The 27,322-nt window shown below is 44.7% G+C and overlaps 1 protein-coding gene across 1 annotated transcript in view; it reads right to left on the reverse strand.

Moving 5' to 3' along the window:
• Positions 1–4,562: 4,562 nt before the first annotated feature.
• LCT (lactase) overlaps positions 4,563–27,322 on the reverse strand; it is a 51,672-nt gene continuing 28,912 nt past the window's right edge. Inside the window, exons 8-17 of the mRNA XM_045066512.1 lie at positions 22,958–24,508; positions 22,057–22,325; positions 16,648–16,938; positions 15,377–15,575; positions 13,715–13,917; positions 11,619–11,728; positions 9,648–9,782; positions 7,278–7,501; positions 6,222–6,458; positions 4,563–5,162 (exon numbers count right to left, since the gene is read on the reverse strand). Coding sequence (XP_044922447.1) covers positions 4,942–5,162; positions 6,222–6,458; positions 7,278–7,501; positions 9,648–9,782; positions 11,619–11,728; positions 13,715–13,917; positions 15,377–15,575; positions 16,648–16,938; positions 22,057–22,325; positions 22,958–24,508 — 3,440 coding nt within the window. The 3' untranslated portion in view covers positions 4,563–4,941. The remainder of the gene's footprint in view (positions 5,163–6,221; positions 6,459–7,277; positions 7,502–9,647; positions 9,783–11,618; positions 11,729–13,714; positions 13,918–15,376; positions 15,576–16,647; positions 16,939–22,056; positions 22,326–22,957; positions 24,509–27,322) is intronic.

Genomic DNA, 27,322 nt, shown 5'->3' on the forward strand with positions numbered 1-27,322 from the left:
TGATCTTAGTTTTGCTTTAAGTTTTGTTATCCTAGCATCTTTTTGTTGCACAGGGCTCTATTGAGGTCATGTGTTTGATTTTTTTCCCCCTGCCCAGTACTTCCCTGGAGCTATCTCAGAAAAGTAGCTGTGAGCACCCTACTTGACATATAACTGGAGGAAGACATTTTCTGACACACATGGCTGCTATGGTACTGTACGTCCTAAGTCACTGAGGCATCACTTTGTTGGTGTCATGTTATATACAGTCTTTATTCTTCTCAGATGCAAAATAGCTGCTGAGTTACAGGTAGTTCTCTTCTACCTTTTTCCTGAGGTTTTGCTCTGGACAGTCACCTTTCAAAGACCTAAAGTACCTATAGGTAGGACAGGAAGTATGGATAAAGATAGGACTTTTGCTCATTTGGTTATTCTTAAGAATTTTAAAGAGTTTTTTCTTTTAATTTTTTAAAAGTTTTATTTTATTTGACAGAGAGAGATCACAAGTAGGCAGAGAGAGAGAGAGGGAAGCAAGCTCTCCGCTGAGCAGAGAGCCCAATGCGGGGCTCAATCCCAGGACCCTGAGATCATGACCTGAGCCAAAGGCAGAAGCTTAACCCACTGAGCCACCCAGGCGCCCCAGAATTTTAAAGAGATTCTTAACCTGACTTAGATGATACTTAATCCCTTTGTTTTTGGTAATGGAGACCACTAACTCCTAATGTTTGAAAAAGAGAGTAAGCTTGACAGTTCCTCTTTTAACCTTCCATTTTTAGATTGGAAGATAGCACTTTTGAGTGTACTTACAGACTGACTTAATTTTGTGACAGGAGGAAGAAGTTTTCTGAGAGCAAACTGTTTTTCACGTATGAAGTAACAATTTTTAAAAACGGTAATAGTGTTGACAAGGAAACAGCCGGGCTATGATGTTGGTAAGAGTAAAGACTGGTATACTCTTTCCGGAAAACAACAACAACCTTAAATGTTTCAAACTCCTTGATCATTTTTTCTGAGGAATGATCATTAATGTAGACAAAATTTAGGCACAAACATACTCATTAAGTCTTCAACTGACCAAATGCCTTCTGCAGAAATAGTCAGCTTTTGATGAGGAGAAATGGTACAATACTAATTTATAATTCAGTTTAACATATATTCAATGACTACCTGTTTTGTGTCGGGGGGAGAAAAGCAGAATACAGAGTTGTAGGTAGTCTGAGCTTATCTTTGTACACACGTTTTATATACAGATAGTACCTGTATTGATAAAATGTAAAGAAAACAACCAAACATTAGCAATGGTGAGATGGCTATATGTTCTTTTAATTCTTTTTGTACCCTATTAGGAAAACCCTAGGTTTTCCCAATTTTCTGCAATGATCATATTATTTAGATAGCTTAAAAAGTGAGTTTGGAAAAGAAAAATTTCCACCAAGCATCCTGTTTAAGTAAAGATTATAATCTTAAAAAATACAGCAATATGTGATTAAAAAAAACCCAAACCTTTAAAATGGGTGTGAAATATGCTTGCAGAAATCTGGAGTACCTCAAGTCTGTTTGCTTGAAAAAAATTAAATTTCAGAGAAACATATGTAAGAGTAGGAGGATCTCTCTCCTCAGCTTTATAATTTAAAAAGTATACTTGGTAAAAAATTCCAAACAATATAGAAGGCTATAAAATAAAAGTCTCTTTCCTTACATCTTAGTCCCCAGGGGTAACCTTTAATAAGAGTTTCTTTTATAATGTTCAGAAAAATGTTAAGCATTTATAAGCCAATATGTGGTAATTTTAAAATAGGATCATATTATATACACTTGCATCTTGTTTACTTACACAGTGTAGCTCTTTCCCTGTCAACACATAGCTACCTCATTATCAATGGCTATGTAATATTTTACTTGATAAATATACCCCAACTTATCTGTTCTCTGGTGGCATCCATTAATTATTACAGGTTGTTTTTTTTTTTTCCCACTTGTTTTTCTATTAGAAATACTGTTATACCGAACATCTTTGGGACAGTATCTTCTTAGCTGTGAAAATACACCAGTGGAATATGTTTGTATAACTGAGTCATGGAGTGTTTGCAGTTTGGATTATAAATGAAACTGCCAGAATGCCGCCTCTAACTGCTCTGTGAATATACCCTCCCATTGACAGTGTGTGAGAATGTTGATTTCCCCACATTCTTACCAACACACTTTTTCATCTTTGTCAGTGGTAAATGGAAAAGTGTTTGCATTTTATATGCATTGTATTGATCACAAATATAGTTGAGCATCTTTTAATATTATTGGTCATTTCAGTTTGAGAACTGCCTGTATTTGCCAGTTTTTTTCATCTTTATTAATTTATAAGAATTCCATGTGCATAAAGAAATTTAGCCCTTTGTCTAGAATATGCTATAAGTATTTTCTCCTTGTTTATCTTTTGTGAGTATGTTGACAGTAATTTTTTGCCACAGTATTTGTATGATCAGATTAACCATGTTTTTCTTTATGGCTTCTGGGTCCTAAGTCTTGCTTATAAATACCTCTCTTCGAGAGTTAATTTTTAAAAATTCACCCATCTGTCCTAGTTTTCTCATGGTTTCTTTTATATATATATATTTAAATCTAGTATCCTGGGATGGGATCTGGCTCCCTTCCCTGTGGCTAACATCTTCAGGAGCTAACCTCTTGACCACCACCATTTATGGACTACTCTGTCCCCCTAATTTGGTATGCCACCTTTGTCCTGTCCTTTTTGCCCATACGTAGTTATGTGTACAGTCTTGTCTTTTGTTGATCTCTTTTCTGTTTCTGCTACCGCACTATTTTTTTTTTATAACTAGCTCTGTAATGTTTTGTGTTTTTTTTTTTTTAAGATTTTATTTATTTATTTGACAGTGAGAGAGGGAAAACAAGCAGGGAGAGAGGGAGAGGGGAGGCAGGCTTCCCACCGAGCAGAGCCTGATGAGAGGCTCAACCCTGGGATCATGACCTGAGCTGAAGGCAAATGTTTAACAAGTGAGCCACACAGGTGCCCCTCTATAATGTTTTAATGTTCTTTTTTTGCCCAGATTGTTCTGGCTCTTCCTACAAGTTTATTTAATGTGGAACTTTCTATCAGTCTGTGTCCCCCTCCTCAAAAAAGTTACATTGATTTTGAGATTTAGAGGTAATTGACAACTTAAAATACTGAGTCTTTCTCTCAGAACCACCCTTAGCCCCCTCTGACAAAAACTTTTCCAATCTACTGATGGAGGAAAATGCTTCCTAGCAGTGAAACTTTTTTTTTTTTTTAAGATTTTATTTATTTGAGAGAGAGCATGAGAGAGAAGGTCAGAGTGGGAAGAAGCAGACTCCCTGTGGAGCTGGGAGCCCATGCGGGACTTGATCCCGGTACTCCAGGATCATGACCTGAGCCAAAGGCAGTTGCTTTAACCAACTAAGCCACCCAGGCACCCAGCAGTGAAACATTTGATAGGAATTTTCTACAGATACAACAGGTTCAGGTAAGGAATGCCTGAAATGAACAAAATTTCAAGCATAATCAGTCATTTACTTTAAGTAAACTCCATGCCACATGTGGGACTCAAACTCATGACCCCATGGTCAGGAGTCATAAGCTCCACTGACTGAGCCAGCTGGGCACCCCATGATCACCCCTAAATCTAGCTGAAAACTACTTTTTATTTTTAAATAACATTTTCCCTGGTATCTAGAAAGAATATATAGACCAAATAAGTTTTTAAGTATTCTACACTGGGATTGTCTTACTATTATTAGCACCTTGAGGGGAATTGATAAAGACCACATCATTTTTCTGTGCTCCTACCAGCATTCTGGATGTGTTTTGTGAATAAACACAGAAAAGGAGCAGGTGTGCTTTCTATGCCCTGTCTCCAGAATGTGCTTGGTAGAGACATGGTCCTTTATCCTCAAGAGGCTGACAGTAGAGAAATACACACTCCCAGTATAATATGGATAAGCTGTCCATATTATAGTCCCTTCCATTTAGGCAGAAGGGACAGGGAGGAGACATGTTTTGGGGAATATAGGGGAAGCTATGCAGGGGGAAAAGTGCATTATTTGAGCTGAGATGTGAGGCGTTTTCAGAAGAAGGTGCATCCTAGGAAGAAGAATATTTGCAAAGAGAGGAAGAGGGCATAGTCAAGGGCTTACACAAGGTTCAGAATTACCACAAACAGAGAAAAAGAAGAGAAACAGGTTAAGTGAACCATGGTCAGATTACAAGGCCTTTGAAGGCTATACTTGGGTCCTTAGAAGTCATCCTGAGCAGGGGAAAGCAAGGAAGGACATAAAAGTGGCTAAGAAAGGATCATTCAGAGGTCCTCTCTTTTTGGATGTCAGGGTATCTCTGCCCAAGGAATATATAATGTAAGCAGAAAGCATGTGTCTGGTGGAAAAGCTTAGAAACCTGAGAGGGCTTGTGTGACTGCATGAATTCTGTGGAACCTGCCTTCTCAAGGAGAAGCAGCTACAGGATGAAGGGCGTAGCTTATAGTACCATTTTTTTCTGAGCAACACAAGGTCTGAGACTGGGAGTTTGAAGGAGGGCAGGAGATGACAATGCAGTCCATATGCACAGTGTCTTATTAAAAGGATTGCTATGGTTTTTGCTCATATTTCTACCTTTGAAGCTGCTGAACCTTAAAACGACCCGGTTAAGTAGCTCACAGAATCACCAGATGAGGTCCATACTTGTATCTTTCCACAAGAGCCAGGTGCAGGGTCTTCCAGTACTCTGATGAATTCCTGATACTGGGACAAGATGCATGTATTTCCATCTTAATTAGAGAGTTGTAAGATTCATGTACTCTCTAACAGTGCAGAGGCCTGGTGAAGAAATCCCGCCTGGGCAGAATAGAAGATCCTGAGGACTTCTGTGGGCAGTGAAGGTATACAGGCAAACTAGGCTTTTGTTTTGCAGAAGTGGAGCAAGTGGTAACTTGTAGGTCAGAATGCAGAAATAGTACTCAATTCCTGTTGGCCTGGTTGTGTTTTCCCTTGCTTGGAATGCTTACAGTACTTGTATGACAGAAATGTCACACAACAGACGCCAAGAATTGCAAGAGAAAAGAGTACATACAAAGCTGTCTGGGTTTCTGTCGCTCTTAGTGTTAACCCCAGGAACTGCACTTCCTCCTCTCTCATAGGGCTGATGGTAGGTCCAGCATCTAGGAGAGGAAGACAAAGGACAATTTATGCACTCCTACAGATCTGGTTATCAGATCAATGTTAACTGATGTTAAGCCCAAGCTAGGTCCTTAGAATAGAGTCACACAGGTATCCAGAGCGAGCTCATTGCTGAGGTGACGACAGGATGTAGCCCTTTTACTGAGTTACTGAACCTGTGAATGAAGGAACGTAGTTGTTGTTTTTTTTTTTTTAAAAATCTGTCAACAGTTGGAGTAAAGTGGATAATTACTTTTTTTTTTTTTTTTAATTTGACAGACAGAGATCAGAAGTAGGCAGACACACAGGCAGAGAGGAGGCAGAGAGGAGGAAGCAGGCCCCTGCCGAGCAGAGAGCCCAATGTGGGGCTCGATCCCAGGACCCTGAGATCATGACCCGAGCCGAAGGCAGAGGATTAACCCACTGAGCCACCCAGGTGCCCCGGATAATTACTTCTTTTCTGTTGTAGTAATTTATGCTTTTTCAGTCATTCAAATATTGGGCCCCTTACATCAGGCCAATCACTGTTTGCAGTCAGTATTGTATGTTAGACCCTCATGTCCACCTGGAGGTGTGTGCCTAGTTTCTTGCCTCAGGTTACACAGTTAGTGGCAGGGCTGGGACAAGAATCTAGACTTGCTCTTCCCAGACCAGGGCCTAGTTTTTAGATGTAACATTAATCCTCGGTTCCTTGGTTTCATCCTACCAATGGCTGGAGCATTCAAAGAAAATACTGGTTGAATGAATGAATGAAAGTAAATATTGGAGGGGCACTGGGTGGCTCAGTGGGTTAAGCCTCTGCCTTCGGCTCAGGTCATGACCCCATGGTCCTGCATCAGGCTCTCTGCTTGGCAGGGAGCCTGTTCTCCGCCCCCCCCGCCCCTCCCCCCGTGCCGGCCTGTCTACTTGTGATCTCTGTCTGTTAAATAAATTAAACAATCTTTAAAAAAAGAAAAAAAAAGTAAATATTGGAAAGGCAGAGAGGAGGGGAATAAACGAGAATAGACTGAAAATGTCCCTCTCACCCTCTGGTTTTAGTCCCTCCCAGAGCCATATCTCACCTTCTTCACCTTCTGGCTGGAGACAAGGGTGTGGCCCTGCAGCAGGGTCAGGGAAGCCGTTGCACCGGGCTACAGAGGCAAAGAACTTGGCTGATGCTTTTGGGATTCTTGGGAGAGAAGGGTCCGTGTAGTTCACAAAATGCAGACCAAACCTCTCTGCGAAGCCTGTGGCCCACTCAAAATTGTCCATCACACTCCAAACCGTGTATCCTCGGAGGTCCACCTTATCCTGCACAGCTGCCCAAATGCAGAGGCCACAGCATGAGTTTCCTTTGTCTTACAAGAGCCCATTCTACCAGGCCTACAGAAGCCACACCTGCCCACGGCTGTCCCACAGTCCCCGCCTGCAGGTGAAGAGTTGGCTGTGGATGGACTAAGAGCCATCAGCATTTTCCCAGAAAGGCTCATTCCTGAATGGGAGTGCACGGGTAGACTACATTAATCCTGCTCAGGCACCTGCCATCCTCTCTGTCTCCACATGTTGGGATACCAGTCTTGGGGAGTGCCTTAAGTGTTCATGCTTTTTCCAAAAGTAAGTGGCCCTTGGAAAAGATTTCCACTGGACTAGGACTTTCTAACCATTTCTTTCCACTGCTACAGCACTCACTTTTTCACTCCGCGTTACAGTCCCTTGTCCTAATCCCATCTTATCCCACTCCATCCTGCTGAGCTGAGGGTCTCAAACTTTCACTTGAGGAACAGAAGACCCTACAGACTGCTCCCGCATCTTAACCCTCCTCCTCCCAGCGCCTGCTTTCAGCAGGCCACTGCTGTTCAGGGACATCAGACATCAGGGATGATCTGGCAGAGCTGATGACTGCCAGGAATTCAAGTCTCGCTGTATCAGGCAACTGGGTTCGCTTGCTGAACTTACATCTAAGAAGGAGAAGACTCAAGAGTGCAGCCTCAAAGAAAAGCTTAAGCCTAACAGGAGGGAGAAGCTGCCTCTTTCTCATGATGGGGTCTCGTGGTTGCAGTATTCCCCCAACTGGAGACGTTAGCAGGTGTTTCCAGTGGTAAAAGGTGCACAGGGAGGAGGGGATAGGCCTGTCCTACCTTTGAGGGCTTCGTTGATGTAACTGCGGAGGTAGTAGATTCTTAGGGTGTCATTGAGGTCCGTTTCTCCCCGTTGGGACACTCCATTCTCTGTTACATAAATTGGGGGGTTGTTGTACTCCTCCTTTAACCAGTTCAGTATCCTCCTGAAGCCAAAAGGTGTCATCTTCAGCCAAAAGGAGCCAGAGTCAGGCCAAGAGCGATCTGTGATGGAGGCCACTCCCCTACAGGTTCAAACACAAGAGATAGGTCTCAATGTGTCAATCCCAAGAGGCCCTTTGCATAAACACAAAGCAAGGTTTTTACTAGGAAAAGCATTAGGTTTAGTCTAGACTTAACAGTCATAGCTAACTGCAGATGAGTCAGGTTGCCTCACATTCTTCTCTTTTCATTAGTTCTTACTGCATGTTGCTGGCCTAGCTGTGACAGGCCACCTGAGCTGTTTGCACCTCTACAGATGAACGGTTTCACTCATGGACTATACCCTCCAAAGGGTTGAAAGGCTCTGGGATTCCCTGATCACAGTGTCCAGTAGGATTTGAGTGCTGTGTTGGGAGAGAATGGGCTTCCCTGCATAAAGGACATCTAGTCAGCACCACAGGTGTGGTGTGGCCGCAGGCACCCATGGTTGGGACCCCCATTTGTGTGAGTACAGGGAACACATAGGCTGAGACCTGCTTTAAGTGCCCAAGGCCCTGCCTCTGTCCAGTGATGGACCTGGAGAGGGCAATATCTTATGCCAAAGTAGCAACTGCTGGGAAAAGCACAGAAACTTGAATGTCTCCAGAATCACACTTGTTGTTAATTTTGCTTAACTTACAGTGCAATATTGGTTTCCACAATAGAATTCAGTGATTCATCACTTGAACACCCAGTGCTCATCGCCACAAGTACCCTCCGTAATCACTCACGCAGCCCACCTCCCACCCATGTACCTCTACCACCCTTCAGTTCTCTTTTGTTAAGAGTCTCCTATGGTTTGTTTCCCTCTCTCCTTTCCTTTTCTCCCCTTCCCATGTGTTCATCTTTTTTCCTTCTTAAATTTCTCATATAAATGGGATCATATGTTATTTGTCTTTCTCGGCAGTCATACATTTCAAATAAGGACCAATTATTTAGATCTTAACGTCCAAATCCTTCAGAAAAAAAAAAGTCTTATCAGTAACAATTTATTGTGCTCAGCTGAACTGGATCCAGAACATTTTTAAAGTGTGAACACAGGTCACAAGGAGACAGTGCCAGGAATCATGAGGCAGCAAGAGTCCCATGAGTGCTCAGGCAGGGACCAGCAGGGAGGTATTTTCTCAGCCCCGTCAGAGTCCCAACTCTGGGGGTTGCAGAATGCAGTGGATGGGTAGGTGTTTGTTTTAAAAGAACCTAGACAGTTTCACAGCTGATGTGGAAATGTACTTGTTACAAAAGGAGCAAGACCGTATATATATATACATATAATCTCAGTTTGGGGTAATATATTTTTATGTATAAATTCATAACTGAATATATATATATATATATATATATATATATATTGTTTTGTTTTTGGACAGGGATCACAAGTAGACAGAGGGGCAGACAGAGAGAGAGAGAGAGGGGAAAGCAGGCTTCCCGCCAAGCAGAGAGCCCAATGCGGGGCTTGATCCCAGGACCCAGAGATCTTGACCTGAGCTGAAGGCAGAGGCTTAACCCACTGAGCCACCCAGTTGCCCCTGAATATATATATCTTATATATACTATACTATATATATCTTATATAGTTTATATAAGATATATATATCTATACCATATAAACTATACTATATATCTTACATAGTTTATACTATATATCTTACATAGTTTATATAATGTATGTATTTACATGTTCTATTTATGAGGAGAAGGAGAGGTAGCTTACCCTTTACACATATGCATAAACTTCTGGAATGACACCCACAAGAATTTCCTATTCTTGCTTTCTGATGTTTCCACCATGACTGCATTTGTGTAATGCAGAAATAATAGTTTATAGTTTCACCTTTACCCCAAAGCCGGGGGAAGACCCAACCTTACTGTTTGACTGAAATACATCTGATAATTGAAACCAATTCAACCAAAGAAGAAAAACAAGGGAAGAAAAATATTTAAAGTCTTGAACATGTTTCACAAAACTCCAAGCATGTCTGTCTCAACAGGAAGCACGTTGGAAATGCTAGCTGGTGTTATTAGTAGACTGACAGAGGTTTGATTAGGTGTCTCAGGAGGGGACTCATCATCAAATTCCAGGATGTATGGTGTCAGGAGGCAGCTTTCTAGGCTGTGCAGTAAGAGCTGGGCAAAGGGGCTCCTTGCTGTCTTCCCCAGAGACTGCTCCAGATGCCCTGTGGGCCGACTTACCTGTCTGCATCAAAGGAAGAGATCCAGGAGGCATAGTCCAGGTTGTAGGCCAGGATGGTGGTGTAGTGATTAAACCCAAAAAAGTCATAGGTACCACTGATCCTCTTCTTCTCACTCTCCGTGAACTCTGGGAGCCTGGGTGGAAGGAGCCATGACAAGTGTGGGGCTTGAGCATCATGCTTCGGGGAGAGAATGTCCTGGGGCAGGATTTGGGAGCGCTCTAACTACCCTGCCTGGGCACCTGGCACTTTCATCTTGACTGAAATTTTTGCTGCCAGTAACCTAGTGGATCAAAACCTTCCCCCACTGGGGTTTCTGAAATGTTGGAAGAAAACTAAAGCCTAAACCCCTCATGCCCCTCACTCTCCCACCCAGGAGCTAGCAGTAGCTCCTTAGGGCTTGTGACATCAAGGCTGAGGCCCTGTGCCTGGCCTCCAGGCTCTCTGCCCTGTGGCCTTGCCACTGCCCCCTGCCTCCTGCCCCAGCCACTGAGCCAATCCCCCCCAGCTCTCAATTGCAGGTGTCCCACTCATTCCCACCAGGCCAGCGCTAACACACTTCCCCACAGTTGGAATGCCCTCTGCTCTCCCACACACTATTCATGGTTAAGACCCAGCTTAACTGGTGTCCCGCCTTGTCCATGAAGTCTCCTTGTTCTGCCCACCCTCATCTCATTGTTCTGAGTTTTCTTTATATGGAGAAATTCACGCAGAGAACTGTAGTGGGGAGCTTACTCTCTTCCCAGCTGGCATGTCGGCAGCTTGAGGACCCAGACTCGGAAGCCTCTCCTTATACACGCCTTACTGACTTGGCCCTGATCTGGGGACACGGTAGGTGCTCAGCAGAGTTGTGTCAGTGCCAGCATGCTTAGTGGAGACCAGAGTTAGCACATCAGACCCCGAGGCACAGCCCACTCCACAGGACTTACCCCAACTGGGACAGGAGTGCATTTTAAGGATGGGGACTGGATTATTGAGACTGCACAGCTGGGCTACATAAGGGAAGACTGGCCAGCTATGTTAAGAACTCATACCTCTGAATTCCTTTTACCTTCCCTGCTCATGGTCCCATGGTCTCATGGTCCCATGAGTCCCCTTGGAGCTTGTGGGTGTTTTCCCATAAGACCAGGTCACTCCCCTTCTGCACCAAACACCTCTAATCCTAGCCAGATGATTCTCAGACTCAGCGTGTGGGCCCTGGAGTCCACTTGGTTTCAAATCCCAGCTCTACTTAAGTAGTTGGATAATCTTGCCATAATCTTTTTTTTTTTTTTTTTAAAGATTTTATTTGACAGAGATCACAAGTAGGCAGAGAGGTAGGTGCAGACAGAGAGAGAGGAGGAAGCAGGCTCCCCACTGAGCAGAGAGCCCAATGTGGGGCTCCATCCCAGGACCCTGAGATCATGACCTGAGTGGAAGGCAGAGGCTTTAACCCACTGAGCCACCCAAGTGCCCAGTCTTGCCGTAATCTTTGTGCCTCCTTAAATATGACTCAGGAGTGCCAATAGAAGATGTATAAATACTAGGTGTCCCTGTTGCTATTACTCCCTTGACAGGAAGAGGAGTGGGCTACTTTGGTGCAACCATCGCCCCCTACTGGCCAAGTGACAGAATGCACATGCTGGCAGTCACCCACTGCTACCCACATTCACTTGTAAGGTGGTGATACGTAAGTAGGATGAGCTGGAGAGTTTGTCCTTGCATGAAGTAGTGGGTTGCTAAGAAGTGGGTGCCTTTGAGACAAATTTCCTGTCTGTTCTACCTTTTGTTAAACACATAGCAAGGCTCTGCCCTGGGCTGAGAGCTTCACATGCACAATCATGTTCAGTCTTCCCAGCAACCTAAGACCGGCCTCTCTGACCCAACGGCCACACACTCACCACTGAGCTGTCCACCAGAAGCCAGTTTGGTATCACAGACCAGACTTTCTCCTGACCTTTTCCTGGCTGAGTGTTTAGATACCAGGACCTACCGAGACTTGCTGAGGCCTGCGGCCAAGCTTCTGTCACGGATCCGTGTCTTCATCACCTCGTTGTAATCGCCATTCTTGAAAATAGGATGAGCGAACCAGCCTCCCATAAACTGCAGGTGGGGTGGGGGTGAGAGCCTGGGCATTACCGGGGGGTCACACTAGGAGACAGCTGCTCTCCTGCTCCTAAGTCACGGACCTCAGAACCCTCCCCTTCCTCTGAACCACCACCCCACCCTGGGCTTAAACTCACATCCCCTCTGCAGCTATTTGCATGTTGCAGAGATTGTCAACCACTGCACCCCAAAAGGAGATGAACTGCACTGAGCACTGCCTCAGGACTCAGCAGACTGTCCTTGGCAGGGTCTCGCAGAAGACCAGAAGAGACTAGAAGCCTCCAGGCTGTGGATTTCCTCTCACCGCAGCAAGCCCCTTCCCCATCATCTGCCTAAGGATCAACTAGAACTCTATGAGGAGGGCGGAGCTGCAAGGCTTTCCTGGCTGCTCAAGGCCAAAAGTTCCCTGTGGAATTTTCCAGCCCATTTTCTGGAATGGGGTCCAGACCACCTTACCCTTAGGGTGGATATGTGGCACCCAAATGCTATGATGCTGAGGTCCTGAGAGGCTTCTTCAGTCTCTCCTCATCGCTGCCCCCCCCACCTGTTGGCTAATGCCTAAAATGTGGGGGAGGGCAGCCCTCCATTCTCAGGTGGCTTTGGAATACACATACCCTGGTGAAAGAGGCTTTGTGCACTTGAGGCAACAGTGTTCCTTTCCGTGGAAGCTGATTTTAGGGTACGTGTATATCGTCCTGGGCCTCAGTATCACAGGTCAGCAAGTGGCTCAGTCTGATGAAGTTAAAGCCTAACCTTTTCCTGAGGGTTTGGGGGTTTTGATTTCAGGATAATTATTGCTCTAATTTACCAGTTCTGTGAGCCTAAAAGGAGAGATGCATTATTTTTGCCCCAAGGGCTTTTCCCCACCTGGCTAACAAATGGGAAAATTAAGCTCTTTTTGCATTCATTAATTTGATTGCTGTTACCAAGTTCTCTTGTGAGAAGTCTGGCAAGCAAAGACCCATGTTCTCCCCTCGAATACTGCTGCCTTTGAGCTCCTCCACAGAGCCAAAAGTGGCGGCTGGTGTGGAGAAGAGACACTTGCCTTTTCTGATGCTAAGACATGGGAAAGGGTGCTTTCTAACCCCATCAGGGACACGAGCAAGAGCCACGGAAAGGCTGTGCCCTGAAAAAGACCATTCTTTTCTCTCCTCACATCAGGGCCTCACACTGAAGGAGGATGGGCTAGTTTGTTGGCGTCTGCTTACTAGTGATTCTACTTTATTATTTTTTTAAAGATTTATTTATTTAGAGTGTGAGCAGGGGGAGGGACATAAAGAGAGGGGAAGAATCTTAAGCAGACTCTGTGCTGAGCACAGAACCCCATACAGGGCTCCATCTCACCACCCTGAGGTCATGACTTGAACCAGAATCAAGAACCTGACACTTAACCAACTGAGCCAGCCAGGCACCCTGTGACTACTTTCTAGGAGCACAGTTCCATGACCTTATTTCCTTATGCATGTGCATGTCCTTATGTTAAACTCACAGAAGTGGAAAATTACGGGCACTAATGAGCTTCACAGAATCCAAAGGCCCCAACCCAAGAAATTCTTAGGCCAAATAAATAAAAATAGATGGTGACACCTACAGGTGAAGTGTGACATTGCAGCCCAGCTCTATCAGCTACTATAGTCAAACCAGAAATTGAAGAGCTGGAATTTCTGTTAGTTACTTTCAGACGGTGTTGCATGCAGTAAGGACTACAGGTACAAATCATTTTTAAGACTTAAAAACTCAACCTCAAAGAACTCTGATCACAGCAAACCTATGATATAGATAGGTCGTCTCCACTTCATAGATGAGAAAACTAAGGTACGAGAAATGTTTAGGTGATTTTTCCAAAGCTCACAAAATCGGGTAATAGCAAAACGGGGTCTTAAACCTAAATCTTTGTTTTGCCATGTAATTCCATTTCCATTCACTCAAGAATGGAGGGAAAGTCATGCAAGAGAATTAACAATGCCCAGAGGGAAAACAGACCTGAACGTATCTCCTGGCTGCCTCCACATCCTCCTGGTTGGAGGGATCTCTGGGCTCAGCCCAGTCGCTGCTGATGGTGATGGAAATCACGCCACCTTGACTGGCACGGTACGTGCTGTTGTACAGATGCCAGGCCTCAGCATGAGCCTTTATTAGGTTGTGGCCAACAATGTAGGGGGCAGTGCCAGGCCTGAAGGAGATTCCTGGAAACACACACACAGATGTCAATGAAGAGTGAACATGACCAAGAATATCACTCTCTCCCTACAGATGGTTTCTATGTTGGGGAGAAAGTTGTAGATTTTGGTGTTAGGAAGAAGCAAATTCAAGTCCTAGCTATGTAACTTTGGTTTCTAGCTGGCTGTGTAACTTTGGATAATTCAGTCTGTCAGCTTCCTCCTTGGCCAAGTGAGCAGTAAGAAAGTTCTTGCGAGAAGGAAATGAGAGCACGTATGTGAAAACCTGAGCAGCACTGTGTCTGGTAAGAAGATACTTGGTAAAGTTATCAGGCCAGGTACCCAGCAGAGTATGTGCCTTGGGAGCTAACATCCTAGCACTGTCTGGGGACCCACAGTGGAAGTGAGGGTTCGAGAATTCAGCTGATGGAAGCACATTCCTTGAGAGAAACGTCATGAGAAAGGCCAACTCTCACATGTTGCAGGAAGTTGAAGGAATGGTAAACCAAAGCACCAAGGACCAACAAGATAAATGTGGTAACGATTTGTGGCTCTCTCCAGCATTTTTTTTTTTTTAAATATGTTATTTATTTATTTATTTGACAGAGATCACAAGTAGGCAGAGAGGCAGGCAGGGAGAGAAAGGAGGAAACAGGCTCTCTGAGGAGAGCCTGATGTGGGGCTCAATCCCAGGAGCCAGGGATCATGACCTGAGCCAAAGGCAGAGGCCTTAACCCACCGAGCCACCCAGGCACCCCTCTTCCAGCTTTTACACGTGATCCCAAGGAGTCACCTGAACACAAATTCACTCTCTCGGGCTCAAAATTTGAGAAAGGGTTAATTGGATGGTTCTAATGGGACAAAGACAAGTCCACAATCCCTTATTCAAAATCCTTAGGGATTATGTGGTCCAGACGTACAAGGGTTTTGTGTCTTAGAGAAGTACCACCTGGCAGATAGTATGTTTACACAGCACCCCAACCAGACCCAGGCGAGCTCTCCGTAATTAACATATCTGTAACAGAAATGCCCACACTAAGTGAGATCATGTCCATGAGCAGTCCCTCCATTGGTTCAAGTCAGGATGAGCTCAGGTCAGCCAAACTGATTCTGGGAAACTTGGGTTTTGCAGCTGCAGAAAATACACTGTGGACCTGTATAGTCCGACAGCTCATCCTTTCCTACAACCATTAGTCCCTGTCCCTGATCTCAGGAAGCTTTCCATTTGAGGCAGGGCAAAGAAAAAGCACAAAGAAATGGAGCCATTTGGAGGTACTGACACATAAAATCCGTATTTCACCAAAAGTGGCGTCAGAAGGGGAAATCTGCTGCATGTCAGGCAGCCTTGAACAAGAGGCAGGGACTCTGAGGCAGTGCTACCAAGCTTTCTTGGCCTTCTCTTCCAGGGCCACCTGGATTTCAAGTCTTGGTGGGGCTCAGAATGCCATGCTCCAAAGAGCTGGCGAGTTGAGACTGGGACCCTCACCTGGAGCTGATGTCCCGTAGCCATAGCCCTGGTTAGCGATGACAAAAGGCTCATTCAGGGTGATCCAAAACTTCACCTTGTCCCCAAGCCTCTGGAAGAGCACATCTGCATACTCTTTAAACCGCTGCACAATGGTCTCATTCTCCCAGCCTCCAACATCCTGGAGTGCCTGGGGCAGATCCCAATGGTAAATGGTCACCTGTGGAGAAAGCAAGGCCAGCAGCTCCATCCATCTGCTTTCAAGGGAAATCACTGCTGCTGCACACATGAGCACAAAGGAGGAGACCAAGCAGTTCAAAGGTTCTTTGGTGGGAGGGGGAGGGCAGCAGTGCTGAAGTGAGTCAACATCCCAGTCGGAGAAGACCCGGTTTGAGTGCCGACTCTGCCACCTACCAGCTGTGTGACCCTAGCCTGGGCACAAAGACCTGCACATCACGTACCAGTATGAGGGAAGAAGTCCAGAGAGCACTTTATTAGCCAGGGGTGGGGGGGGGGAAATTGTAACCCTGGAGGCGACAGTCTGGCTGCAGTATGTAATCTCAGCAGAGGAAATGCAGAGGTGTCCTTAGGCTCACAAAATTTTGATGAGAGCCAAGTAAGCTCACAAGTGAGCTTCTGTATCGTTATTCATAATAACTCCCAGCTGAAAAACATGTGCCCTTTTGCCCCAGTAACTCTGCTCCTAGAACCAAAACCTACAGATCAATTTATAACAAGGCAAAATTAGGAATGTCTGTGATGACTCACTGCACTAGAGGTTAAAATGGCAAAAGACTGGAATCACAGGGCTGTTTCCTGTTGCTAAACAGGAAAGTAATTCTAGAGGTAAGATACAAACAGAACTGCATGTAACTTTAAAAAAGAATCAGTGAGGAAACTAGATATGGATACAGAAATATGGGTCAGAAATACTGTTAAATAAAAGCAAGTACCAAGCTGCATGTATGTGACCAGTATGAAAAAAGGCAGGAAAGGAACAAACATGCACACATGTATACATCTTCTAGGTAATCACTGCAAAAGAAGGACATGAGAACCTAGCAAACTGGACTGTCTTCTTTAAGCAGGGGAACTGGATGGCTGGGAGTCAGAGATCAAAGGAAAATCTTCACTGTGGACTCTTCTACGTTTAAAATTCTGCACCTTGTGAATTTTTGACAGTTCAAAAACTGAATCTGAAAACAGCATTTTGTTCACGAAATAAAGAGCCCCCAGCCCAGCTGGCTCCCGCACAGGGACTTGACCAGAACCTGGCTGGCGCCCGACCTCACCTGGGGCTTGATGTTGGCAGCCAGCAGTGCGTCAATGAGCCGCTTGTAGTAGTTGAGGCCCGCTTCATTGATGAACTTGGTGGTTCCATCCGGGAGGATTCGAGACCAGGCGATAGAGAAGCGATAGTGGGATACCCCCAGGTTCTGCAGGGCGACCACGTCCTCCGCAATCTTGTGGTAACTGTCACAGGCCACATCACCGGTGTCGTCATTCCCAACCCTCAGTGGTGTGTGAGAAAACGTGTCCCAAATACTGAGTCCTTTGCCATCTGCTCTCCACGCACCTTCAATCTCAAGGTGACAAAGACATGTTCTAGTTAAGTTCTGTAGTTGAGCCCCCACAAGTTCCTTTCTGTCAATGAGGGTGTCACAAGTCAGAGTCACCTCCTCTGAGAAAATTCTCTGGCCACCCTCTGATTTCTGAGCTTCTACAGCCTTCTGTACATGCTGTCTGTCCATGCCAGCACTGCCACACTGCATCACGCAGTTGTGGGCGTGCAGATGGACTTCCCTTGGCATGGGGTCTTTTGGTCTTGGTGTCCCAGCACTTAACAGGGCAGTGTCTGGTGTATGGCATGGGCTCACTACAAGTCTGAATGAACAATGCCCCATGCCTCCAACCCCAGCCATGGTCAAACAAATACCACTGATGCCAGCTGTGGAGACAGAATTAATTTCTTTCTTTCTTTCTCTTCCTTCCTTTCCTTCCTTCCTCTTTCTTTTTTTCTTTCCTTCCTTCAAGATTTTATTTGTCAGAGAGAGAGCACAAGCAAGGGGAGTGGCAGGCAGAGCAGAGGGAGAAGCAGGCTCCCACTGAGTTGGGAGCCCGATGCAGGACTCGATCCCAGGACCCTAGGATCATAACCTGAGCCGAAGGCAGCTGCTTAACCCACTGAGCCACCCAGGCACCCCTGGAGGCAGAATTCCTAATTAGGACCCGTGTTGTGGCTCCTGTGCCTCCTTTCTCTCCTACCTACCTATCTTATAGGGAAATTGACCATAAGCCACTAGACAAATGCCTACTTACAGACTTAGGTAATGGAACAGGTACAAGTTCTATAATTTACGTGAGTGCTGTGAAGTGTGTAAACCTGGTGATTCACAGACCTGTAACCCTGGGGATAAAAATATATGTTTATAAAAAATTAAAAATAAAAAAAAAATACTGATTTATTTTGGAGACAGAGCAAGCATGCATGAGCCGGGTTGGGAGGCAGGAGCAGAGAGAGAGAGAAAAAGAGAGAATCCCAAACAGACTCCCTGCCAAGTGAGGAGCCCAACATGGGGCTCGATCCCACAACCCTGAGATCATGACCAGAGCTGAAATCGGGGGTTGGACGCTTAACCGAGTCAGCCAGGAGCCCCTACTTGACTTTAAAGCACTACAGCACAGATGATGTGATGTTATATGACTGGAGGCCACTAAGGTAGTGCTGGTATCCCAGCCAAGAGCACACGCCCAGGGGTGGCCTGCACAGCCCCCAGAAGAGCGGCGGGCCCAGGGCCAGTAGGCACACTCCAGTTCAGGAGATGGCCTTGGTGGCTGGGAGATTAGTTAATGCAGGGAAATGGAGAAAATAAGTGACAGCGTTGACGCTCTTAGGAGCTAGATTTTTCATCACTAGAGAAAGAGATACAAATATGGGTGATGGAAAGGCCAGCATTTAGCCTGTGGAGTTGGATTGGAATCGGAGGTATCAGTATGAACTCACTATTTTTCAGTCTACTTAGAGAGATGGGGTGGATGTAGAAATACATACAAGTGCGTGTGTGTGTGTGCTCGCGTGTGCGCGCACATGTTCACACTTGTATTTCCTGGCTCTGTCTGCTGCAAGGGCTGAAGAATGCTGACCCCTGAATGGCAGTGAGCACACCCAGCACCTAGACCTCGGGTTCTAAATGCCCACATCCAGTCTAAGAGGCTGGGGCTCATTTGGGAAAGGATGGTTACAGGACGGGGGCAGAAAAGGCCCAAGATGAGCCAGGAGCATCTTGTACCACGAAGAACTAACGAAGTGCTCAAGGAATGACAGACCATGTAGAAAGGACACAGGATCTGGCTAAAAGGCACTCCCCATAGTAAAATGTGGGAAAATGTGAGCATTAAAATACATAATACTTGGGGCGCCTGGGTGGCTCAGTGGGTTAAGCCGCTGCTTTCGGCTCAGGTCATGATCTCAGAGTCCTGGGATCGAGTCCCACATCGGGCTCTCTGCTCAGCAGAGAGCCTGCTTTCCTCTCTCTCTCTGCCTGCCTCTACATCTACTTGTGATTTCTCTCTGTCAAATAAATAAATAAAATCTTTTAAAAAAATACATAATACTTAAAAAAAAACGCATAGTACTAGCAAAACTATAACTCATTGAATAAAACAGGACTTCATGAGGCCATGCTGCTGATGCATATTTATAGAGCATAAATAATTAGGGGAAAAGTCAAAGCTTGACCCTTCTGTTGGATGCCACTTCATAAATATAAGCGGAATGATAAAATGAGAAAATAACTGTTGGCTCTCACTGAATAATCATTCAGTGAGATTTGAATAATAATTCAGGCAAAAATTATTAACAGTTGCTAGAGTAGTGGGTAAAATTTGATGAGGAACAGGTTACTTACAAGGTCTCCAAGTAGCTCCCCACAAAATACTTACTATTTATAACTACAGAATACTTAATAATTTTATAGTAGAGAAACCAGGCAAACACCTTCTCATTCAAGTGATAGAATCAGTTTCATATACATATATCTGTGTTTATGTATACACATGCACAGAAAATAAGGCAAATGGTAAAATTTTAAACAGTTGAGTAATATGGGGAAAAGGTTTATAGGAGTCCTCTACTATTTTTGCAACTTTTCTCTGTTCAAAAAGATTTCCAAATAAAAGGTTTTAAAAAGAACGCATGTGTAATCAGGGGTAGGGGGATGCTGGTGCAGGCAGTTGAGAGTGTTTGACTCTTGGTTTCCGCTCAGGTCCTCATCCCTGGGTTGTGAGATCAAGCCCAGTGTTGGACTCCGTGCTCAGTGCAAAGCCTATTTAAGACTGTCTCTCCCTCCCTCTGCTCTTCCCCCCATAAGTGCTCTCTCTCACTTGATCTCTCAAATAAATCTTTAAGGTTAAAAAAAAAATGTACAACCAGGTGATATCTAGCCAGATAGCTATAGCCCGCACTCTAAGCACTTCTCATCAATTTTTTAAAAATTTATTTTCAGCATAACAGTATTCATTGTTTTTGCACCACACCCAGTGCTCCATGCAATCCGTGCCCTCTCCAATACCCACCACCTGGTACCCTGACCTCCACCCCCCGCCGCTTCAAACCCCTCAGATTGTTTTTCAGAGTCTATAGTCTCTCATGGTTCACCTCCCCTTCCAATTTCCCCCAACTCCCTTCTCCTCTCTAACGCCCCTTGTCCTCCATGCTATTTGTTATGCTCCACAAATAAGTGAAACCATATGATAATTGACTCTCTCTGCTTGACTTATTTCACTCAGCATAATCTCTTCCAGTCCCGTCCATGTTGCTACAAAAGTTGGGTATTCATCCTTTCTGATGGAGGCATAATACTCCATAGTGTATATGGACCACATCTTCCTTATCCATTCATCCATTGAAGGGCATCTTGGTTCCTTCCACAGTTTGGCGACCGTGGCTATTGCTGCTATAAACATTGGGGTACAGATGGCCCTTCTTTTCACAACATCTGTATCTTTGGGGTAAATGCCCAGGAGTGCAATGGCAGGGTCATAGGGAAGCTCTATTTTTAATTTCTTGAGGAGTCTCCACACTGTTCTCCAAAGAGGCTGCACCAACTTGCATTCCCACCAACAGTGGAAGAGGGTTCCCCTTTCTCCACATCCCCTCCAACACATGTTGTTTCCTATCTTGCTAATTTTGGCCATTCTAACTGGTGTATGATGATATCTCAATGTGGTTTTAATTTGAATCTCCCTCTTCCCATCAATTTTTATATGTGACACTTTGCTAATTAGACGATTTAAGGTCACAAATGGAGAGAATTGTGCCTGCTGACCACCTGATGAATAGAAAAGGGGGCTTGCAGATGCTGATTTAATCATTCAAGATGTGGGCTGGCTAAAAGCTTTTTAAGACACTCCTATCCCTTGTACAGACCGGGCTTAAGAATCCTGTAGCATCTGTACCCTGTGCCCTAGAATCAATTCCTAACCCTTCCTGTGTCCAGCTGTAAACCTGTGGGGTGGTGGTTTTCTTCCAGGGGCTATTTTTCCTCTGAAGAGACATTTAGCAACCTTCAGAAACATATTTAGTTGTTACAAGTTGGGGAGGAATGTCCTACAATCTAGTGGCTACAGACCAGGGAGGCTTCTAAACACCCAATAGGGTAGAGGAAAGCCCCACAACATGGAATCATCCATGCCAGTGTCCATCAGGCTGAACTGGGGAAACCCTGGACAGCGGGTTCTGTTGGCCTGAAGTGAGAGTAACAGAATATGAAATCTTGATAGATCTTCCAATGATTCTTTCATGCAAGGTGTTGGCCAGAGCCCTGAAGAGGACCAAGAACTGGGGTTGCCTCCACCCCACGGAACAGGCTCCATGAACAGTTTCTGTGTTTGTACATTTACTTAATCATGTCTCAACACAGCAGAATTTGGTCTGAGACTCCACTGTAAACTAGCAGGGCGGTCATCTGGGGTACCTAACCCTCACCTCCCTCAAAAACATTTTCAGCAGCTCTATATAGAACACAGCCAAGGGCTAAGCACACCCAGGGTCACATCAGCTCACCACGCTGATCCTGAGCAGGTCCCACAGGGAACACACAGATCCCCCCAACTCCTGCCTCAAAGACAATCAACGGAGGCAGAAGATATAAAGCAGAGACTCCCCACTAACTGCCTGGGCAAGTCACTCTTTGCTTTTTATCTTTCATTTTTCTGGGGGAAAAGTAAACCCTTATGTTTTCTGTATTGGTGAGCTTCATTTGGCACGAATAAGCTGACACTGGGATGTCGTCAGGACATCAGAACAGGCCCAGGCCCCTGTGACAGCCACTCTGAGTCAACTGCCTGCTTGGAAGAGACTGGGTGATAAGAGACACATTCTAGCAGAGAAGCTTCCTGTTTGCATGTCTCTGCCTAAGTGTTGGTGCTTAACTTCACCTGCTCCATTTTGCCTCTGAACACCCATCTCAGCACAGCCCTAGAAGCCACGCTGGTCTGCCTGAATTCGGGAATGTGAAGAAGCCGGGCTGCCCAGGGAAAGGACCTCTGTGACTCCCCACATGGCACCTAGTACTTCCCTCCCACAGGTCTATGAGAACCCTGTGCTCTTACCTGACCCATCCTGCCCTTGGCACTGAGCCCACAGCCTGGCACTTAGGAGGTATGCAACAGATGTTGCTGAATGATCCCGGGCTTCTCACCTGATAAGCAGCAGAAGCCGCACTCCAGATGAAGCCCTCAGGAAAATGTCCATAGAGAAACTCGTCTTCCTTGGGCAGCGGCATGCCATTGTTGGTAATGACCTCTGTGTAGTACCTGGCTGAGGCTCTTGCTGTGCGAGGCCTGTTTGTGTGGTTGAAATCAACATGGTACAGTCCAAACTTGACTGTGTAGCCATTCAGCCATTCAAAGTTGTCCATCAGAGACCATGCAGAATAGCCTCTAAGGTCTACACCATCGAGTCTGTAGGCTGGGAACATCCCAAAGGGAGAAGAGAAGAACTTTACACCAGGAGGGTGAGGTTCCCCAAGAAGCCCAGCCAAGACTGGCACCTCATTGAAGACTGTAGTCCTAAGCTGTTACCTTCTACACACAAATAATGTGTGCCCAGATAGACAAATCACCTGGTCTTTTTTGCCAGCACTGGTGCCCTCAAAGCAATGACTAATGGCCAATCTTTGCAAAATCAAATTCTTTTGTTGGGGAAAAGGAATGTGCCTCAAAGCAAGAGTCTCAGCCCACTTTGGAAGTTAATCATACAAATGTGAATTAAAGAGTTTCTTGTTTGGGGTGCCTGGAACTCACCAGAATATAAGCCCCATGTTATCTTTTTGTTACTGAACTTAGACTAGAACTCGTCACACAGCAGTTGCTCAATAAGGAATGGATGGACCCATGAAAATACTCTGTATGTGTGGGAAGATGACCATAGCTTTTTTTTAGATTTCCAAAGGGATATGTAACCTCGGAAGGGAAAAGAATTATGGAGTTGGGCCTTAAGAGAGACTTGTTGATGGTCTGTAATCCACTCTGCCAAACCATTTCAGGCATGTGACATATGGATGCTGGAAGATTGTAAGGGGGGTATCAATGCTCACCTACCTTTCAAAGCTTCATTGATGTAGGTTTTGTGGTAGAATATCCTGTCGGTATCTTCCACTTTTGGATTGGTCAGCGCCACTCCATTTTCGGTGATGTAAATGGGGATGTCGCCATACTCTTCCTTGATCCAGTTGAGCAGTCTTCGCATCCCCCAGGGCGCAGCTCTGTCCATTGCTGTGGCAGGCCATGAAGAGTCCTCCGTCTCGGTTGTCTCCCGGTCATCTTCATAGGAGGGTGGGTTTAACCTGGGTGTTCTGTGCTGCACAATTCTGGAGGAGTAGGTGTTCAGGCAGAACACATCGGCTGTGCCCCTGATGTACCTCTTCTCTTCCTCAGTGAAGCTCGGCAGGCGGGAAGTGGCTAAGTGTTGAAGTTCACTCCTATTCCCCACTTTCCACTTCATGGCATCAGGATAGTCTCCATTTCGGAAAATGGGGTGGGCAAACCAGCCCAGTGAGAACTGCAGCGTTCGGTCAGCTGCCTCCACCTCCCTCGGGATCTCTGGTGACTTGGGCTCTGCCCAGTGTGTACTAAGACTCAAAGAGATTACCCCCTTCTGTTCCTGCCTATATTTCTCATTGTAAGTGTGATAGACTCTGGCATGAGCTTTGATGATTGCATGGCCAATCCTGTAAGGTGCCCAGCCTGGGTCCTTCACCTGTGGAGGAAACTCCCCTGAGCCATAACCTAACCATGCCTGGTATGTGGGCTCATTAAAGGTCATCCAGAACTTGACTCTGTCCCCAAAGGTCTGGAAACAAAAGTCTGCATAGCTGTTAAACAACTCAATCAAGGAAGAATTTTCCCAACCTCCAATATCCTGGAGAGCCTGGGGCAGGTCCCAGTGGTACAGTGTCACCATGGGTGAGATGTTGCTTGCCACCAAGCCATTGATCAGCCTGTTGTAATAATCAACACCGTGTCTGTTGATAGAATTGTTTCTTCCCGTTGGGAAAATCCTAGACCAGGAGAGAGAGAAACGATAGGCCTTCACCTTCAAAGCTCGAAGCATATTCAGATCTGCATCCAATTGGTTATAGCTGTCACAGGCGATGTCTCCAGTGGCACCTCCTTTCACATTGCTCCCTGGTGTGTGGGTGAAGTTATCCCAGATGCTGGGGCCTTTGCCATCAGCATCCCAAGCTCCTTCAATCTGATAAGCTGATGAAGACACACCCCACAGAAAGTCATCCCGGAAAGTGCCATGGTAAAACAGATCTCTTTCAAACTTGGGTTGGTTGGAGAACTTTTCCCAAACAACTTTAGCTTTGGAGGGCACATCAGATGGAAAAGTGAAGGCTCTCATTTTAGGTGGAAAGTTTGATGTACTGGGTGATGGCAGTCTCTTTACTACCTTGGGAAGAAAACCATTCTTTTCAATGATGCTGGTGAAAAAGTAGGCAGACTTCCTGGGAGTCCTCGGCTTGCTGCTGTCGTTGAAGTTGACGTGGTGCAGCCCAAACCTCTGGCTGTAACCAGAGGGGCCTTCGAAGCCATCCATGAGGGCACGAGCAATGTAAGATCGAACATCCACCAAGTCGTCCTTGATAGCTACAGAGAGAAACAAAATTCAGGATTATTTTAAAGTCTCCATTACTGATGTTGCTATTTAAAGGTTTTCCTTTTGGGGCACATGGGTGGCTCAGTGGGTTAAGGCCTCTGCCTTCAGCTCAGGTCATGGTCCCAGGGTCCTGGGATCAAGCCCTGCATTGGGCTCTTTGCTCAGCAGGGAGCCTGCTTCTTCCTCTGTCTCTGCTGCCTCTCGGCAGGCAGGCGGAGGAGGAGGAGGAGGAGGAGGAGGAAAAAAAGTCTGGTGAGCCAAGGAAAAACCAGCCTCAGAGTAAAGCAACAGCTTTGGGCTCAAAGTGGGAACCAGCAAAGTCTTAAGCCCTATTTTTATCAGATTACACAGAATCTCAACAAACACTAATTGTATAAGAGGCATAATTCATATGCTATGTATAGTTTACTTAATCATTCAATAAATAATTTAATAAGCACCTATACTGTCCCAGGCTGTAAAAGGCTCTGGAAACAAAGATGAATAGAAGTCTCATAGGTTTGTCATAGGGTATTGCTGAGACAGAAGTAAAAAGGCCTCTCACTGGCTGATCAGGCACATCATGTAATCTCTCTGAGCATTATTTTTCACAATTGTCCCATCAAGATAATATCTGCCCCTACTGTGCCTAGGTGCGTCAGTCAGTTAAGCAGCTGCCTTCAGCTCAGGTCATGATCCCAGGATCCTGGGATCAAGCCCCACTTTGGTCTCCCTGTTCCCTGGGGAGCTAGCTTCTCCCTCTTCCTCTGTCTCTTCCCCAACTCCCAGCTTGTATACATGCTCTCTCTCAAATAAATAAAATATTTTTAAAATATATGCCCCTATTTTCTGCACAAGGCTGTTTCAAAGATCACTTGAGATAATCTCTTAAAGGGATTCCAGGATTGTGAAGATTACAGAATTGTAATCTTGATGCTAAGGGTACAAGCAGAGTATAAGAGAGAGTGGCCTCAGGAAATCTAGACAAGGCCTTGAAATCTTCTCAACATAGCCCCCTTAACATAGGCAGGTGACTCGCCACTTATCGCCATAATCAGTTGATTAGCACTGACATATGAGGAAAACTATTTGCCATTCCTTTTTACTTAGAATAAAAAGGCATATGGGGAAAAGTCTCTTCAAAAAATAGCATAGGAAAAGTTAGCTACATGTAAAAAAATGAAACTGGACCAGTTTTCTACACCATACACAAAAATAAACTCAAATGTATTAAAAATATAAATATGAGACCTGAAACCATAACAATCATAGAAAAGAGAGAGCATAAGCAGTAATTTCTCTAATATTGGCCATATCGACATCTTTCTAGATCTGTCCTGAGGCAAACAAAACAAAACCAGAAATAAAGTATTGGGCCTACATCAAAATAAAAAGCTTCTGCACAGCCAAGGAAACCATCAACAAAACTAAAAGACAACCTCTGGAATAGAAAAAGATACTTGAAAACTACATATCCAAAAAAGGGTTAGTATTCAAAATAAGGAACTGATACAACTCAATACCCAAAAAATAAATAATCCAATTTTAAAAATGGGCAGAACACAAGCAGACATTTCTCCAAAGAAGACATACAGATGGCCAACAGACCCATGAAAAGATGTTCAACAACACTCATCGTCAGGAAAATGTAAATCAAAACTACAATGAAATATCACTTCAGACCCATCAGAATGGCTAAAATAAAAAACACAAGAAACAGCAAGTGCTGGTGAGGATGTGGAGAAAAAGGAACTCTCATGCACTGTTGGTAGGAATGTAAATTACTACAGCCACTGGGGAAAACAGCATGGAAGTTCCTCAAAAAATTAAAAATAGAATTACCCTATGATCCAGTAGTTCTACTACTGGGTATTTACCCAAAGAATATAAAAACAGTAATTCAAAAAGATGTATGTACCCTGTTCATTGCAGCATTAATTACAACAGCCAAATTTTGGAGGCAGACCAAGTCTCTATCAAAAAATGATGTGGTATTTATATATACAACACAATATTACCCAACTATAAAAAAGAATGAAATCTTACCAATTGCAACAACATGGATGTATGGAGAGGGTATAAAGCCAAATGAAACAGGTCAATCAGATAAATACAAATACCATATGATTTCATTCATATGTGGAATTTAAGAAACAAAACAAACAAAGAATACAAGAGACAAACCAAGACTCTTAGTCACATAGAACAAGCTGATGGTTACCAAAGAGGAGGGGGGTGTGGAGATGAGTGAAATAGGTGAAGGAAATTATGAATACATTTATCATGATAAGCACTAAGTAATGTATAGAATTGTCATCACTATATTGTATACCTAAAACTGATATAACACTGTATGTTAACTATACTGGAATTAAAATTTTTAAAAAATTTAAAATACATTTGAAGCTTTGTTAGGCAAGAATGATTCTGTAAGTATGAATTAACTGGGTCAAAGTTAATGGTGTGGAATGTAGATGTTATAGCTGGTTAAAGAAGATGGAGATTAATGTGGCCAGAACAATGAGGGAAGATTTAATGGGTTAGAGTTCCATCTTATAATGCCATTGTCATCCTATATTATAACTTTCTGGGTTCCTCTGTAGACTCTGAGTGTCCTCTGGGAAAAAGTGATATTTGTTCAATGTTTTACCCCTACACTCTTATGCAATGTGTGGCACATAATAGGCACTGAATACATTTTTGTTAAATGAATGCATTAAAAGAAGATGATTCCTGATCAGTGGCTAAGACTCAGATGGGCAGAATGAAGAAGGAGGCATTATAGGAAATAAGAACACAGAAGCAAAAACTTGAGGCTTCTGGGG

Source organism: Mustela putorius, unplaced genomic scaffold (assembly GCF_011764305.1).
Source record: "Mustela putorius furo isolate JIRA1106 unplaced genomic scaffold, ASM1176430v1.1 tig00003867_pilon_pilon_pilon, whole genome shotgun sequence".
Lineage (NCBI taxonomy): Eukaryota > Metazoa > Chordata > Mammalia > Carnivora > Mustelidae > Mustela > Mustela putorius.